The sequence below is a fragment of the Ursus arctos genome, unplaced genomic scaffold (assembly GCF_023065955.2).
Source record: "Ursus arctos isolate Adak ecotype North America unplaced genomic scaffold, UrsArc2.0 scaffold_6, whole genome shotgun sequence".
NCBI classification, from domain to species: domain Eukaryota; kingdom Metazoa; phylum Chordata; class Mammalia; order Carnivora; family Ursidae; genus Ursus; species Ursus arctos.
This window is the reverse complement of record NW_026623078.1, coordinates 19,857,778-19,876,711: the sequence shown is the minus strand read 5'-3', so window position 1 is coordinate 19,876,711 and position 18,934 is coordinate 19,857,778. Positions and strand designations below refer to the sequence as shown.

At 41.8% G+C, this 18,934-nt stretch overlaps 2 protein-coding genes across 15 annotated transcripts in view; one reads left to right on the top strand and one right to left on the bottom strand.

Annotated features, from left to right (window-relative positions):
- Positions 1 to 3,011, top strand: part of ASPH (aspartate beta-hydroxylase) — a 210,232-nt gene extending 207,221 nt beyond the window's left edge. For all 14 annotated transcript variants that reach the window (XM_057308038.1, XM_057308049.1, XM_057308035.1 and 11 more), the window contains one exon: positions 2,281 to 3,011. In XM_057308038.1, coding sequence (XP_057164021.1) covers positions 2,281 to 2,431 — 151 coding nt within the window. In that variant the 3' untranslated portion in view covers positions 2,432 to 3,011. The remainder of the gene's footprint in view (positions 1 to 2,280) is intronic.
- Positions 3,012 to 6,086: 3,075 nt separating this feature from the next.
- The window catches only part of CLVS1 (clavesin 1), a 165,522-nt gene continuing 152,674 nt past the window's right edge, over positions 6,087 to 18,934 (bottom strand). Inside the window, exon 5 of the mRNA XM_026516426.2 lies at positions 6,087 to 6,245. Within this exon, the coding sequence (XP_026372211.1) occupies positions 6,158 to 6,245 (88 nt within the window). The 3' untranslated portion in view covers positions 6,087 to 6,157. The remainder of the gene's footprint in view (positions 6,246 to 18,934) is intronic.

Genomic DNA, 18,934 nt, shown 5'->3' with positions numbered 1-18,934 from the left:
CTTTTTTCCTTTTCAATTGTGATGAAACACCCAGAACATAAATTGACCATCCTATTTCTAAATGCACATACAGGTCAGTGGTGTTATATACGATCACATCGTGCTACATCGCCAGGTTTCATCCATTCCCAGGACTCTTCATCTTACTGAAGCCCCGTACACACTAAATCACAACTCGCCATCATTCTGTCCCTGTGAATTTGATGACTCTAGGTACCACCTATAAGTGGAATCACACAATATTTGTTCTTGTATGAGGGCTTTATTTCACGTAGCAAAATGTCTTAATGTCCATGTTACAGCATTGTCTGGATTTCCTTTTTATGTAAGCCTGAATAATATTCCATTGTATGCTTCTCCCACACTTTGCTTACCCATTCGTTCATCAGTAGACCCTTGGGTTGCTGCCACCTTTTGGCTGCTGTAAGTATCGCTGCTGCGCCACCCTACCCCCCCCCCCCCCCCCCCCCGTGCTGCCTTTCCCTCTTGAGAGCACGCCAGCCCCTTATCTTTTGCCTATATGTAGGCTTGTCCGTGGTACCCATAGACATTGCATAGTCCCACCAAAAACATTAAGATCTAGAAAATCACCACCAAACTGTATAAGCTGTGGGTCATTTCACTTTTTTCTTGTCATTTTTTTTCTCTTCTTAACTTTGCCTTTTTTTTCAAGTTTGGTTTTTGCATGGCAATAATACAATTGTGTCATTTGTTCCTGTGTCTCTATATTTCTGTTGTTGGTTACACTTGGATGGAACTCCAGTAGAACCCTTTGATCCTTAAGAGGAATCATACCGAAGAGTTAAGCAGCCATGTGTATTGAAGGCAAGGTATTAGGCTAGGTGTGTGAGACAGTGTATAAGGTGGGCCAGGAGGGTGGGCATGGGTGGCATAAGTGGAGGTTGATTCTCAATTCCAAGGAATTTTTAACTTGCAAATATTCATTACTTCATCATTCACTTTAAGTAACTGAGAAATTTGGCTGTCGTATTAATGCAGTATGTCTGGGACAAACCTGCCTCTCAACACCCCCATCACCACCCCACAGGGACATTTGCAATGACTGGAGACATGTTTGGTTGTCGTGACTGCTGGGAGAGTGCGCGCTGCTGGCTTCTAGTGGGTAGAGGCCAGAGATGCTGCCCAACATACACAGAGCCCAGGACAACCCCCAAGAGCAAATTATCTGATCCCAAATGTCACTAGTGCCAAGGCTGAGAAACCCTGCAATATGAAATATTACCTAATGTAATATTGACTAATCACCTAGTAATGAGCATAAGAAAACACAAATAGTTGTTCATAAGGCAAACTTCCTTATGATAATGCAGTAACTTGAAATCAAGCTAGCATTTTCTATCCTATAATTTTAATTATTGGTTAATCCCTGACATAAAATTTCAAATGCCTGAGTGGAATTTTAATATCTAAAGAAAATTTCCTAGTAAAAATTTCATCTTAAAAATGGAACCCAGCATGTAATATATTGGCAATTAATGCCTATTTTAACAAGAGGAGAACATTAGCACGAGCAATAAACTTTCCTTGGATGTGGAAGGCGTTGTGTAATTGCCCCTGCGCATTTCTCTCTTGGTTGCTTTATTTAGACGAGCACTATGTTTAGGTCTTAGCTCCTGAACACATATTTTACGCAGTAATGCTGGAGGCCTTAAAAGGTGTTTCGCAGCATTGACTTAAAATATCCCATGGATAACCCGCTTGCGTTGCAGATGACATTAAAAATACAAACAAAAGTCAACCCCAACCTGCCCTTCCATAAAATGGAACTTTCTTCCATGAAATGGAACTTCAACAAATGGAAGGGTTTGAGGAAATCATGTGGAGACGGCTGACACCATGCAGGGTAGCCTGCAGGGCACTGAGATGCCTGAGCCCCAGGTGCTATGCAGAGGTCTAGAGCAGCCTCTGAAAGGCCGGGGAGGATCTCATGCAGTCACTGGCCAGGAAGTCACCGTGGCCCTGAGCCACCGGGGCACGCCTTTGCCAGCTTGCCTGCCTCAACACGCCTCACCTAGGCTCAGACCAAGAGTAACTGCAGGGCCAGTGATAAGGTCAGTCTGCCTGGCCTTATCACCAATCCCCTGTCCTTTGCATACTCTCGGGCTGAGCATTGAAGACTGTGTTCATGGTAAAAATCCTGGAGTTCTTTCTTAATCACCAAGGGAAGACTCCATCTCAGCTTCGTGTTCCAATTTTCTGGTCGGATCGCAAAGGTTACCGTGAAAGTGCACCGTCTGAATCCATGTTTTTCTGTTACAGGACTTGGGAAGAAGGCAAGGTGCTCATCTTTGACGACTCTTTCGAGCACGAGGTGTGGCAGGACGCCGCGTCTTTCCGGCTGATCTTCATCGTGGATGTGTGGCACCCAGAGCTGACACCCCAGCAGAGACACAGCCTTCCTGCAATTTAGCGTGTCGGGGAGCCTTGGGACACACTGGAGAGAAGCTGCCTTGCTGACTGTGGGGATAGAGGTTCTGAGTTTGAGGGCCCTTCATTCTCTTGACGGGCAGCCCCCAAAATTCTGAGGCTTCTCCTAGGGTTAGAAGACACTAAATGGAATATTTTGCCTTGCTGCAATTCACGTAGAAAGCCCCCTGCTGTCCCTCATCCCACGACAGCACCCATCCAATGCCATATTTCTGGTGAAGACATGAGAGCTTCTGCCTTGTCAGCCAAAGATATTTTTCCCATGTAGAAGAGGCCGAGATCAGTGTACGATGAGAATATATGTAGAAACTGTGAATGGATCGCTTTAGTTTGTAATTTTTCTATGCAATTATATTTTTCTAGGGTAGCTAGGCCGTATTGTCATCATGTACCACTACTTTTTTGTTGAGTTTAATAATAAGCTGTATAAATGCTTTACTTCTAGCTGCTTAATGGTGACTTTCCCTGTGAACTCAGACTTCCCTCTTTTAATTATTTTTAGTAAAAGACACTCATAAAGAAGCAATTTTATTTTCCTAATACAAAGGAGAAAGATGTAATTACGCTGATGTCTGTGAACTGTACTGCTTCCCACCCACTGAGTCTGTTTGCTTTCTTATCTTCATTGAAAGCCATTGTCTTAATGTCTCTCCTCGCCATGCAAATGGTAGAGAGATGCTGTCTTTCCAAGAGGAGCTTTTCATACTGAAACAGGACATGGAGTCATTTTATATTGACTCATAAAAGTGCCACCTGTGAATTTTTTTAATGCCAAGAATTAGAACTTGGGGGGAAAAAAAGGTAACATTTCTCAAAGTAAAAATTTTCTCTCAAGATCAGGTAGGTAGGTAGCTACTAGGACATCTGGCTCCTTGGCGTCTTTGGCATCTGAGACAGGGCGGGAATCCAGAGTCTCTTTGCCTAACGTAGATCCCTGTGAGCAAGGCGGTCCTTACATGGATTCCCATCACAATTTTGTAAAAATATGAAGGACGGCAGAGTGGAAGACCAAGAATGCCAGGATCTTAGTCGTGGGTTTAGGATTGCCTTCTTTGAAAGAGTTTGGAAGACTCTTCCATTTCCCTGGCTTGAGAAACTTCTGCCATTTAAATATAGCTTGGAAGTAGCACTTGTTATCCATAGTTTAGCTTTACTATTAACCACGGCATTAGAAGTAAGAGTTGAAAAAATGGTCTTGCCCACTTATTCCAAAGATGATCAAATTATTAATTTAAAGGGGTATTAATGCATTAAATATTGCATGTTTGCAATCAAACTAGAAATGCTAGCTATGTGAATGTAAGGATATTCATGCACCTGAATTTTAAGCCAATATGAACAAAAATGCTGAAGAAATGATGCAGAGGTTACCAGATTGCATTCACGGGTAGAAAAATCACATGTGCTTCCTTTCCATCTAGGGATGAAGGAGGATGCTTTATCTCTTTTAAAAAGAGCTCTTTACCATTGAAATGTACCCTTTTTGCTTGACATTAACTTCCAGTTAGAAGGGTTTGCAACATATTTGTCCTGTTCCCTTCTGTTTTGCCAAAAACAGTCCCATTCAAATAGATGAAGCAGCATGTGAGGAAAGTCTCCAAATTAATTACCAAAGTCCAGAAGAAAAAGCAAGCTCTTGAAAAATCAAAAGGTGTTGTGTCCTTCAGTATTTATTGAACAGAAGAAATGACTGACAAAGGACAATACAATGCAATGCTCGTGTAATAACATTCATGTCACTTACTGAATTTGGTTCTTGGATGTATATTGCATACACATAAAGAAATTTAAAGTATAAGTTGTCGATGTTAAACCATCATCTTACATTCATTTAATGAAATCATGGAATAGAGTAAAAACTAGCTCTTAACTTAATAATTATAATATGGTATTTAAAATCAGGTCACTACAGTAGGATTCTAAATATTGCCAATTGAAAAGCCAGAATTATTACTGTTGCAAAGTGTTGGCAATAATCAACTCCAATAACATTTTATACACTTGGATCCCATAACTATTTTATAAACCCAAGTCATAAAATGGATTTTTCTAATTCACTTTAATTCTTTATCTTTCTTCCCTATGTCATGGAATATAAGAAAAGTGTTTCAGTCACTGCATGGGTAGAATTATTTCAATGTTACTATTTTGTTATTTGAAATGTCTACACAAAATGAATGGGTTTTATTTATACCATGATACAATTGGTTGAGAAATATTTTTAATTCTATTTCAATTTTATTTCAAGGGTGGAATACAAAAATTACTTCTCTTATTCTCCTCTGCCAGTAGGAAAAAAAATTAAAACACTAGATTCGTTGAGAAGGAGATGTAATAAATGGTGAAGATTAGTAATAATATCTACTGAGGGTGATCACGGCCAGTCGAATCACCTCTTTTCTTTGAATTTTTTAGCTAACCCTCCCAAATCCTTAAAACATAAAATCATATTTTTCTGCCCATTATCAACTAAAATATCTTTTATTTGACATTGAGCACCAACTGGTCATACTGATAAATGCCCATGTCCTGTGGATGGCTGGGAATATAAGAGATGCCTTAAAACACACAACTGGTTTTGGGAAACATGGCACAAGTAAGGATATCCTATCCTATGATATCTGTTTATCTTTATTTAATTTCCTTTGAATGGAGAGTTGGGGACTCCATTTCTAAGGAGAAGAGACAAAGAAAATGATCTTTGGCATTTTATCCCTCATTCCTAATCTTTTCTTATTGTCAGTGCTTGCATATTTAGCCATCCTTAAGGGTCTTCCTCCATGATTGGTACCTACCCCCTCAGCAACAGCCAGCTCCCTCCTCCACACCTTTAACTGGTTGCGGGAGGGTGGGGGAGTTAAATGCTTTTGTAGCACTTTTCCTGCTTGTAGTGACCCAAGTGAGGCAATTTGAATGGATCCATTAATCACTGACATGAGTTTTCAATGAGGCCCCGCCCCCCTCCGGAGACTCATGTTGCCTGTGGGAAGTCACATTATTAAGATGAAATAATCGTATTTCAAGTTGTGTGTGTCTTCTTTTAAAGTCAGATCATGGTAATCAGCTGGTGGCCTGACAAAAGATGTGACATCAAAATCATTCTTGCAGGATCCAAAATAAGCAAACTCTGCAAAGAGTCAGACCTACAAGAACATGCCCTTGGGCTGAACAATTCGATGCTGGTGATGAGGTCAAAGAAAATAATTCAATAAGAATGGAAATTACTGGAGATACTACTGTCTTGGGCTTTGCACTACATTGAGCTTGACAATTGGGTCTGCACAGCTTCATTCTCATGTATCTACTTGGAAATGCACTTAATCTTAAGTCACAAAACCTGAAGAGGGTCTCTGCGGTACCTCAGAAAAATCCTGGTACTAATGCAGTGTGTGCATCAAATTTAGTTTTTCTTTTTTTCAATTCATTTAATACCATAAATATGGGGGAGGGGGAATCATGTTTACATGACTGCCTTTCTTCACCTCCAGTCCCCTCACTGAAAAAAAAAAAAAAGCATCTCTCAAGTCTTTGTTCAACTTTGGCTGCTCAGACCAATGGCTGGTGACAGTCATGACCAGGTGGCGGGAGTGGAGGGCCTTGTGTCAAGCAGAACGCACGGTGTCTGTGTGGGTCATTTGCGCATGTGCTTCCTGGGTGGCTGATACCACTGAAGGCCGGCGATCTGTCAGAGCATGGGGTGACTCGGGGTTCAGTCCAGAGCCAGGAGTGGCTGAGTGTTCTCATTCTCTCCCTTTTCCTCGTGTTTCAGGGTCCCAGCTTCTACCACAGACTGAGATCTAATAATAGGGGAAGCAGAAAGATACAATTACAGACAATTCATGGTGGCAACAATTTTGGAATCTTGGAGAACATTCAGGTTTTATGTTCCCCTTATTAATCAAAACACTCAAAGAACTATATAATTTTCCTCCTTTTGGCATCTCTCTTTTTCTTGCTTTTTTGCCTCCTACGTCACATATTTGTGGAGAGAGGCATCTTAGAAGCTTCTATGCCGAGATCTCTTCTGTTGGTAAAAGCAACACGTGTTCTAGCCACAACTCTGCCTTGGTGTCTAAACATTCTATGGATCTTGAGATGCATCAAATCAAATAAATCTTGTTGGATTTTTTTAATGTTTCAAAATACTCTTTAGAGCCTTTGTTTCTCAACATCATAGAAAATGATCATGCACGATGTTAAGACCATGAGGTTTGGAATCAGATCAGTAAATGTAGACTCTGCCCTTTACTGGCTGAGGAGCCTTGGGGGAGTTCCTAAAACCCTCTAGACTTTTACTCTCTCACTTGTTAAACAGAACTATTACCTCCCTCCCACAGTTGTTGATAAGGACTAAAACTGATAATATTCATAAAGCATTTGACATGTAATTTTAGTTAAAATTTATGGAGCATTCTGTTATCACCATTATTGCAATCATAGTATGATCTTTAGTTTCTGGTATGTCCTCTTCATATTGGATAATAACAGTTTCTTTTTTGGGTTTATAACGTGGATTGAAACAAATTATTTTCCAGCTCATACAGAGAAGGTTATAAGAGATATACATGTGATAAAAAATAAATGTTCACATACTAAAAAAAAAAGTATTTCAAGCCTTAAGAAAATGGTTGAATTTGATTGTTCAAATAAGCAAAATTTATATATAATGTGCAGTAAAATGTTAACTCAGGAGGCTGAGTTGCCCAAGCCCTCCACATTCCAAATGTCCCTTGACTGGCTCTTCCGAACCCTTGGAGTATCCCACCTGATAAAAGTGTCTTTGTGTGCCTGAGACTTTGGGCCATGCCATTTGGGGTCACACTATGTTACTTTGACCTCTCGTGGGGGCAGGTGGGGAAGGAGGAGCTGAAGACTGCATGTCTGTGTGACTGGCTCCTCCCCACCAACAGAAATCCTTGGACACCAAGGTGTGGGTGAGTTTCCCCGGTTGGCTACATCTGGTGCATGTTGTCACACATTGCCGAGAGAATTAAGCTCTGTCAGGACAACTGGCAGCATGCGATGGGTCCAGTACACCTGGACTCCACCCAATGCATCTTTCTCCTTCGCTGATTTTACTCTGTATTCTTTTGCTGTAACAAACCATAACTGAGTATAACAGCTTTTCTGGGACCCGTGAGTCCTTCTGGTAAATTACTAATCCTGGAGGTGGTCGAAAGGACTCCCAAACCAGTATATAATAACACTAATACTTGTTTTGTATGCACCAGGTATCGACGCAAGTTCTTTACATGTATTAACTTACTTCATTTTCACAACCCTAAGGAGTGGTACTGTTATGAGCTCCGTTTTATAAAAGGGAAAAAAACCTAAGGGGAAAAAGCAAGTAGCATAGAAAAGGCAACACAAATAGATCACACCACTTCTGGGCGTACCTAGGGCTGCAGAGTTGTTTAGCTGAAAGATCTAATGTTCCTTCCACCTCACTGCAAAAATAACTTTCTGCCTGAGAGTCTTATCTCCATTCAGGATGTGTATGTACCACAGAACATTTAGAGAAACCAAGAAGCAAATGAATACAGTTGTCTCAAAACAGTCGATTTCTACTAGAAAAATCAATCCAGTCAAACAGTCCAACTCTAGGTACCAAGCCTAACCTTTGAAAGTGAAATGTAGGGGCACCTGGCTGGCTGAGTCGCTTAAACGTCTGACTCTCGATTTTGGCTGGGTCGTGATCTCAGGGTCTTGAGCTCAAGCCCCGGCGGAGGACTCTGCACTCAACGCAGTCTGCTTAAGATTCTCTCCCTTCTCCCTCCGCCCCTCCTTCCCCCTCCTGCACTCTCTCAAATAAACAAATAAATCTTTTAAAAAATAAAATGAAATGGATTCATTTACTCCCAGGACAGAGCAGAGGAAGCCCCAGCTCAGAGTCTAGCTCAGCTATTTTACACGTTTCCTATGCATTTCCTTCTGCTTTAGTGAAGCAATCAATGTGTGCTTGTATAGACAGGGGTGGGGTAGAGCAGTAGATTTATGTCAGGAACAGAAAACCAGAGCGCCCAGGGTTCCTGGGTGGCTCAGTCGGTTAAGTGTCTGCCTTTGGCTCAGGTCAGGGTCCTGGGATCGAGCCCCAGTCCGGCTCCCCGCTCAGCGGGGAGTCTGCTCTTCCCTCTGCTTCTTCCTCTGTGCTCTCTCACCCTCTCTTAAGCAAATAAATAAAATCTTTAAAAAAAAAAAGAAAAGCTGAAAGCCCAGCAAGCGTTAAAACAAGCCCAAAGAACACCAGAGGGACACAACTGCCTACTCAGGCCACCTCCCTCTGGCCCGTCAGACAGCTGCCTACCCACTCTGTCCTCAGTAAGAGCGGAAGTCTCCACTGCAGATACCTTCCACTGCACTTCTCTTCTTTCATGCCAGTTGGCTCTATTTTACCACATGGCAAGGGAATCACAGCCACAGCGTGACAAGACACCTTAGTGACCCATCGAGACTGACCCCTTAAGGGGCCATGCAGCCTCTTCCCGAATATATATCAGACTTGAGAACCTCACTCCTCCATGGACTACTGGAAACTCCATGGACTACCAAGAACTACTGGAAAGTTCTTCCTTACCCTGAACTCAAACCTGTCTTTTTACAACTTCTATATACCATTCCTGTTCTGCCTGCTGGAGCCATCAGCGTCCACGTAATCTACCTGGTCCACATAACGAAGCTTTAAGTCTTTATCTAGTGCCTTCATCACCAACTAGACCTCAAGACCTGAACTTTCCCTGCCCACCTGCTTATACTCACCGACTTTTGTCCCCCCATTTTTCCTTAAGCTCTTCTTTCCAGCTTACCTCTTAACTCAGGCACAAGAAACTGGAAACCACCCCTCCGGTGATAGCAACTGCCCTGACAAGACCACCCAGACCAGCTTGAGCTAAACCCCCTACTCGCGTCTGCACAGAAGGACCATGGAGTGACCCCCAGAACTACTGACAGCTACCTTTACCTCATTATCCCAAGGAGGAGCACAAGCCTCATTTACATAACGTACAAAATATGGATAGGCATGTTTCCTTAAGGCACATGTGCAACGCAATGCCAATCTTTACATAGGGTGACAAGGATCCACTTTTTAAATATTCACCCCAACCTTAACTAAAAGGAAACTATCCACCCTTGCTTGGGGAGTCACGACTTTGGAAGTTATTCCCTGTGATCTCTTTATTTGTTGCAGGTCAAGTTTCCTTTGTGTGACAGCTTACCTGGGCACAGTTTCTACCTTCGATTCACCAAGGAGCAAACTTACATTGGTTCCGTGACACCCTCAGCCCTCTCCCTGCCACCCCCTAGGCTAACCGGATTCCTCTTGTGCCAATATTTCTCAAATTACCACCGGGACACTCTCCTGCATTTCTTCAACTGGTTGCCCACAAGGTGTCACCTCAAAATAGAGTGAAATTATTGCTTCCCTATTTTTTTCCTCTTTGTATTCTTCTGTGGAAGCACAGACAATGCGCCTAGAATTGCATTAGCCTTTCTGGCACTCACACAACATAGCTGAGGAAAATTTAGCTATATTTGCATATGCTGCTGGTAAACCATTTCTCTTCCATCTTGAAGGTGTGTGGTTGAGTATTCAATTTCTTCTTTTAAATTTGGCTCAGATCTCCACCCTATCTTTGTTTTGCTTTTGTTTTTTTTGTTTTTTTTTTTTGGATCTTGAAAATTGTTATCCATCCGAATTATTGTCTGTGATTTTAACGAGTATTGGATTTGTTTTTAAACTTTCCCCACCCTTATTTGGGGAGCCACTATGGGGGGAAAAATCCACAAATTGTCAAATATTGAATTTTCAAACAAAAATCATTTATTTATGCTCACTTATAGCAAGAAATGTTTGAGAATGTCTCCTGATATATGCCAGGGACTGTGAGCAAATGTTCAGAAATCTTACTTCTCTTGTGGAAATATTGCTTCAGTTACCCAACGTTAGATGCACAAACAAATGTGGGATTACTGTGATAGACACCCAGACGAGGGGGTGTTTGGAGGTGAGGCGTTAGCTCTAGCAGGACAGGAAGGAAAAAGCTGTCATTCTCACAGTGACATCATTTACAGTCCTCGTTCAGGTGACCCTCCTTCCTTCCACTTGGGGTCAAGTTTAGATCGATGTGATTTCTTTCAATGCCTGTACTGACAGCAGGCACACAGAATGCAAGCTGCCTTATCTCAGTCAATACACTGTGTGTCCTGGGTGAGCAGCAGGTAACTATTGACCAATTGGGAGGAGCTGAGCTTGAGGAACCAACTGAAACATTTTCTTTCTTATCTGTATTTCCCCTGGTTGAATAGATGGCCTGAGCCTTTTCTACTTTCAGCATGACATAATTCCATTTACCTGGTCACACAATGGACATTGATAACAGGAACACACTACATTGTGAAAGAGTTGAAATTCAGAAAACAGAAAGCAAACGTTGCTTTTTTTAAAAAGCTGGTATAAATAAAAGAAGCCAAGAGAAATGCCCTTCTTAAATGTCGCCTTCTGGACATTTAGCAGAGTCAAAGCACTCTGTGAGAAGACTGATCAAGGTCTGACTGATAAAAATGCCGTCACCACTCGTAAACAGAGGGCTCAGAAATGGCGCATTTAGCGCATTAACCACGGAGGAGCCCCTTGCCTTGTGACTTCCTTGTCCAGGTCACTCCTGGCGGTAATCTCTATGTTCAGTGGCTTTGCCTCCCCCCAAGAAGCTTAATGCTTCCACTGGAATAAACATTTTAGACTTTTCTCTGGGGTCCTCTTTGTGACACTGAATGCCAGGTTGACCCCAAGGGCAGACAGGGGAGTGATGTGAGCTATTTCAGCCCTGGTTATCTCAGTGGTGTGGCAGACTACCCCAACAAAGCCTTCATTCTAACCCTGATAGCTGAGTTTTGCTTTCCTGCCATTCTATTCATTCTCTCCCTCCCACCTTCCCTCCCATTCCCTCCCCTTCCTCCTCCCTTTCTACCCTCTATCTTCTCCTTCATTTCTCCAGTGTTTGGAACTTTCCCCACCCCATATCATCAAAGGTCTCGAGCCATGGTCGAATTTTACTGATTCTGAAGGCAATTGAATTCCAGAAAGAACAAGATGAAGATGGAAATGTTCACCGTGAGCTAGTCCATTCTGCAAAAACCCATCCAGGATTGCCCTGAGACTTCTGCTGTCAGTCAGAGGTTTATTTCTAAGACTTTGTTTCACTATTTTATCTCAACAGCCATCACCACATAATCTTCTTACTAATGAACTGCTATTGCCTGGCTTCGTCTATACCAACGTGGAATAAGGGCACAGGAACTCTGCCCTTCAACCCTAGGCATGCATCAAGAGTCATAGGAGGCCAGAGATGCCTCAGAGGCAATTAAGTCAAACCCTCATTTAACTCAGGTCCTAACCACTTGTTTTCCAGAGACCAACCTCATCCCTTCACTGGGAAGGACTCCACAGTCCTGGTTTTACTTCTTAAAGTCAAGGATGGGCTTGGTTTTGTGTAATAGCACAGAATTGCCTAATATCCTAGTGAGCCTCTCTAACGACTTCTAAACAGAAAGAATAGATTTTTTAAAAAAAGTGTATCTTTAGAGAATTCTTCTAAGTAATACTATTAAGCCTCTTTTTCTCCCTGTAATTTTAAGTATGAAGGAAATTCCCCCGGGAGCTCCAGCCTGGGCTTGAATGATGGTTCCACCCCTGGCTTTGTGGTCTTGGGCAGATTCCACTGCCTCATGTGTAAAACGAAGATATGAAATCCCGCGAGGTGGGAGTAAAGAGGATTAGATGGGCTGAGACATGTAAACTGTTCAGCTAACTGGGTTCGTTCATTTTTAGCCTTTATTTTTCTACCCCTTTTGCAGATAAGAAAATTAAGGCCTGGGAATATTGAGTTCTTTTATAAATTGGGCCACAAAGCATGAATTCAACTCAAAGTTCCCATAGCTTCCCATGAAGCTATGGGAAAACTTACAAGAGAGAAATGTGTATACTCCTGCATCATGTAACCTAACAGTAAATGAGGAACTAACATTTCAAAATTGATAAAGACTAACATTTTAAGAATTCAAAATAAGTGATGAGACCATTCCTCATGAATGTTAACCTTATGACCTTACCCTATATTTTTATAAGTAACACAAAAACTTCCATCTGATAAGCAATTATTTATGTAGTTTTCGGTGCAGCATACTTAGAGTTGTTTTCAACTGTGTAAAGCAGTACGAAGCTTCTTTCTACCATAATGCCTTCGATCATGTCCTTGAGAAGGAGTTTAAGGAATATTTGTAAGACATATGTTCTGTTCAGCTAACAAACTTTCCATAATCAAAATCATTCTTGCAGCAACATGATTGTGCTTGCTGGGAACAATTAATGTTTACTGAACCAAATAAATCATGAATCATAAATCAATAAATCATGTTTTTAAGAGATAAGCCTAACTATTTCTCACAGAAAGCAGCAAAGCTTTACCTTATCAAAGTGAAGAAATAAATAAACCTTCCTCAACGCTGACAATACAATTTGCCACATTTAGTGAACTGGAAATATAAAGAAACTGATCCAAGAAAAATATTCTATTACTTTTGAAGTGAACTATTTTTAAAGAGAGCTAAATATTCAGCTTAGCTCTTGAATTTATGTACCATAACTCAGATTTAAATGTATAATGTATCTCTATTTAACTGTGATGGGCTTGGGCACTGCCGACTGATCTTATAACAAGGAAGAAAGAGCCAAGAAAAACCACAGGCATCTTCAGAAAGGTTGGAAGTAGATGCTTTTGTGAAATTAGGCTCACAAATAAATAGGACAAGAACAACACTAACACAGAGCCCTAACCACCTGTGGCTGGGGAGGACTTGAGATTGGGCTGGTCTGAATTGGGATGGACTGTAAAGGTAATAAATACATTGGATTTTGAAGATAGTATAAAAAAAAGATTGTAAAGTATTTCATTAATACTTTTTAAAATTACATATTGAAATCGTAATTTTTGTGTGTATTGGGTTAAACAAGACATTATTGAAATTAATTTCACCTATTTATTTTTATAATGTGGCTACAGGACAACTTAAACAGCTTTACACGTGTGGCTCACATTCTCTCTGTTGGGCAGCATTGGCCCAGAGCCTCATTTACTCCGTCATGCTTGTGGCTGGGCCCGGAGTAATATGCTAGTCCTCATTCAGGAATGCACAGCCATCTTAAAGGGCCTGGGCAATGTCATTACCTATCATTGCCAACATCTACTGCTCTACGCTCATTCCACGTATGAACTCATTTGACCTTCTCATGGGCACACGCAAAGTCCCATGTGACATGAGAGCCATTTTCTGAGTCTCACTGTTGTTGCTTGAACTAGAAAGAAACTTCATTAGTTTAGACTCCATTAATTTGCTATCATTTAGATGAAGGTTCACATATACCTTTATTATATCTCTAAATGAATAAATAATGTGAAAAAAGCTTTAGAAAGAAATTTTAACTACCTAAAGAAAAAGAAAGAGGTTCTTTCTGCACATGTAGCAAAATTAATAATGACTTTGTGTTATGACTGCAGATGTTTTTTGCTGTTCATTATAAGGGCCCTGGGAGAAGTGAGCTGAGGAAGAGTACTAGGCTAGGGATTAAGTGCCTCTTCTCATCAGCACGTCACTAAGTCACAGTGGGCTCTACGGAGTGCCTCACTCAGCTTCTCTGGCCCCACATTCTTCACCTATAAAATGTCAATCTTGGATGAGGTAATATATTTACCCCAAGATTCCATGAATTCCACTGGACTGGAGTCCACCATTTCTTCTTAAAAACCATTAAATCTTGAAAATCATTTTTCACATTTCTCCAGTTTAGACGTTAAGCTAATTGGCTCAAATTGTCTAAGTCCCTCTCTACCTTTGTTTTTACCTCTGTCTAGAAAAGCATAAAAATACTAAAAATGACAAGAGTTGGCCAGATGTGGATTGCCTTTCCTGAACTTAGTAATGCCCAATATATTCAGATATCAAGAGTCAAAACGATTTACCTTTTGAAAATATTGTATGCTTCTCTAAGTTTCTAAATGTTGAATTCAAAGTTGCCAGGTGCTTCTCTCATCTATGGAACATAAGAACTAGGATGATCAGTAGGGGAAGAAAGGGATAAAGAAAGGGGGGGTAATCAGAAGGGGGAATGAAACATGAGAGACTATGGACTATGAGAAACAAACTGAAGCCCTCAGAGGGGAGGAGGGTGGGGAATGGGATAGACTGGTGATGGGTAGTAAGGAGGGCACTGGGTGTTATACGCAACTAATGAATCATCGAGCCTTGCATCGGAAACCGGGGATGTACTGTGTGGTGACTAACATAATATAATAAAAAATCATTAAAAAAAAAAAAAGTTGCCAGGTGCTACTGAATAGCTGTTTTCCCGTGCTATTGTTCAAGTGTTTTAGTTTATTTAAAATATCTTATTGCAGGCGCCTGGGTGGCCAGTTGGTTAAGCGTCTGCTTTCCACTCAGGTCATGATCCCAGGGTCCTAGGATCGAGTCCTGCATTGGGCTCCCTGTTCAGCAGGGAGTCTGCTTCTCCCTCTACCTCTCCCCCCTGCTCGTGATCTCTTTCTCTCATTCTCTCTCTCTCTCTCTCAAATAAATAAAATATTTAAAATAAATAAAATAAAATATCTCATTGCTACACATGATCTGTGCAGGGACAGTAGATTCCTGCTGCAGAGGAGCTGCCACGGGGCCTGTAGCCACTAAGGGTGCTCCAGGATGCACAAAAATCCCCCTCAGTGCTCAGTAAATCTTGTTTGCCATGTCTGAAATCTGTTTGAGAATGTTCTGAAAGAGATTTTGGTACACACTGTATTGGCATATTTTTAGAATTATCACCTCCAGGAGAGTTTCCCATCTCCACAGCTGGTTATAATTATTGTCACCCCCACATACCACCACCACCACCACCATCATCATCATCATCAACCACAACCGTTTTTTGAACACTTACTGCTTGCCAGGTTTTGCACGAAGTAACACTTAGCCTGCGTTATCTTTGTTTAAACCTCACGATAATCTTCTGAGGTGGGTATTGTTAATTCCATTTTGCAGATCAAATAACTGTGCCTCTGAGAAGTTGATTAACTTGCTCAAGATTTTCCTGGTTAGTTGTGGAACTAGAATCTGAACCCTAATATAAGTCTACTATCTACATTCTTAAACACTATGCGATACTGTATAACAATTATCTAAAACTTAGTAAGAAACCAAACGACAGTATGTATTTCAGGAACTGGTAATATTCAAGTTCTCAGAAAAGCATTTCTCCTACTTTTATTGACGAATCCAAAAGTTAACACAGTTGTCTCTTATTCATGAAAACTTGATTTTAGGCAAGTGAATGAAATCAGAAAAGAAAATAGCAGAACTTCATTCAGCAAAAAAAGTGTAAGAATTATAGCTAATATGATCATATTTTTACCTATCATGGCCAGCCAGATATTTAATAATACTTCAAAGTTCTTTCTTCTAAACATACAGAATTCACGCAAATAGCTGGGAACACCTAGACGGAAGTGCAGTTGGGTCACTAGGGAAAGTCGAGTAGGGTGGAGAAAGGGAACAGCCAAGGTTTGACTGAGAACAGAGCTCAGCTGCCGGAAGACGAGCCAGTCCAGGCACCTGGACGTGGGGAGGCAGGGCTGGGGGAAGGGAGCCCAGGACGGCCAGGGTGGAAACTGGCAGCTGCAAATGGACATTCTGCTGAATTTATTTACAAAGGAGTTGATCACTCTTTATGAAGCAATGCATTCCTGTCAGAGTAACTCCCAGTTCCTCAGCTATAAAATGAGGAGAGAATATTACCATATTCTCCACAGGGCTATGAGAGATAAAAGATATAATAAAGTGCTTGGAGCTCTTTCAAGGAGAAATGATTTCCATTGGAAGGGTTTATCATTTTACTGACACTTCCCTGAGTACGATTTTCTGAGCCTGAACAACACCCTGCTTGTCTGATGACAGAGATAGCCCACGTCTGCCCACTGAAGAAAACCAAAGACTGCAAACTTAGAATGTAGAGATGGAGCCGATTATTTACCTTGCAAAAGAATTATAACCTTACCGGAGCAATTTACCAAAGAATTCCTATTCAGCAGAGTCACCCTGGGACACCGGAAGTGTGAGAATATTCAAGACCGTCACTAGCGTTGTTGTGCCCAAATCCTTCATGGGAACCCCAAGTGTCAGGGTGAGGTCTATAGGCGTCTTCAGACCCAATCTATACCCGAGCCAGTCAGCTCTCCCAGCAATCATTCCAAATTCTGTGTGTGTGTAGGTTTCCCAAGGTTTGCGGAATGGAATGCACAGCTATAGTTACTTTGATGTGGATTCAGGTGTTCTGAGATGGTCGCAGGAGCATTAAAATCACACGTTTTTCACATGCAGATATTTCTGGAGAGGTTTTTTTCCCGACTCCCAATCATAACTTAAAATAACATCGCTGCACATGGCTGCAGGTGCCTGGACCACCTGCTTTGAATGGAGTCATCTTTCATTAGAATTAGACCCGCACGAAGAGCTGCCAGTCAGTTTCAGAGCATCCCTAATTTTCCTAATTATTCTCCGCCCTCTGACAGTGGTGGTGCACACCCTCAGAGGAGCTCCTGTGGTGGGACTGGCATAGAATGTTCTGAAGCAGATCGAGAAATACCAAAAGTTGTCAAGAACTAAGACAATGAGGCTGACTCATGCTATCTGAGTTTGAAGAGGAGGGCTAGAGTTCTTGATAAAAACTACCTTTCATAAGTCTATTGTTTGAGTCAAATGACAGTATGTTAATGGGTCCCTTTTGATTTTACTCTAGGAGCCTGAATATCAATTTTCTTCCTGAATGTCTGCATCTTCCCCACTCACAGTGGGGATTGAGGACAGTACAGTAAATGGCAAGTGTGATGGAAGAAGTTGCTTTTCAGCTGGAGGATTGGAGCTGGCAGGAATGGTACAGACAGCCGAGACAAGCTGCAGTAGTTGGAGAAGGCACATGCCCCCCAAAAGGGTGCTTTATAAGCCCTTGTGGAATGAATGAAGGAATGAACACACAAACAGTGGGAGAACAGTTGTGATAAAGGAGATAGAGCATTTGACTCGGAAAGAAGAGAACTAAATTTACATTTTGCCACCTACCAGCTCCGTAATTGGGGCTAAGTCATTTAACCTCTGTGTACTTTAGCCACGTTATCTATAACATGAAAATAATCATCTATTTTTATCCACTTACATCTATTTTTTAAAGGTAACTACTTTTTAAAGAATCTATATATTTTTTAATTCTCAAAACCTGAAAGGCTCTGTTTTCAAGAAGGCTCAGGACAGGGGTGCCTGGGCGGCTCAGTCAGTTAAGTGTCTGCCTTTGACTGGGATGGAGTCCCACATCAGGCTCCTTGCTCAGCGGGGAGCCTGCTTCTCCCTCTGCCCGCCCCTCCCCCTGCTTGTGTGCTCTCTCTTTCTGACAAATAAATAAAATCTTAAAAAAAAAAAAAAGAAGGAGGCTCAGGACAAGTCCAGGAGCATGTGGCCTGTGGGGAAATAGTACAGTCTGGGCCCTTGCCAACTTTTAGCACCTGTGGCATGGTCCCCAGGGGAACAACTTGGGCACCGCTTGGGAGCTGGTTAGAAATGCAGATTCGCAGCCTCGTCCCAGACCTATGGAATCAGAAGGTGCGTTTTCACAAGATCCTGGTGCTTTGTATACATGTTAAAATGTGCAAAGCATTGCTCCAAAGCTAAGCCTGCAGAAACCTGCTTTCATCTACCTCCAGCAGAGCTGTAAGGATTCATCAGGTGTGGCTCATTCAAACCAAATCCCTGGTTCCGTTCTCTAGTTTCCTCAATATCTTAAAGAGTTAAAGGAGTTCATGAAGGGTCTTACTTATTCCTAGAGAATATCTCTCGGGTGAGGAATATCTTTCTTCATATCTGAAAAATTATTTGCTGGGGGAGGGAGGGCAGGAAAACATTTCAGTCATTCAAGATGAAACTGAGACTATCCTGCTTTGCCACTTCACATTTTGCCGGTGTCTATGTCATACAATAAATTCTTTCACGAGGTTTGAGCACATGCTATCTGCTGAGCAAGGAAAAAAAATCTCCAGCTTCAAGGTACTCACATGAAAGAGAAGGAGGGTAATGTAAAAACAGCTGCCTGGCACCTCTTCAGCTGTTCATACATTCCAGAGGGCGTGCCGAGACCCAGAGGTCAAGTCAGAATGAGGCCTCCCCAGGCTGGGCATCAGTCTAAGCACTTGGCCACAGGACTGACCCAGTCAGATGACCCTTGATTGCAGATGTGGTGGGGTCTGACACAGACAATGAAACACAAGCAAATGGGAAGTTCTGGAAACAGAGAAGTGCTGGGAAGCCAATGAATCGAGCGGTGTGGTGAGGAGGGCCTGGGCAAAGGGGACAGGCTGCTTAGTAAGGATGTACCCCAGAGATGCTGTGTGTCTGTAGTGGG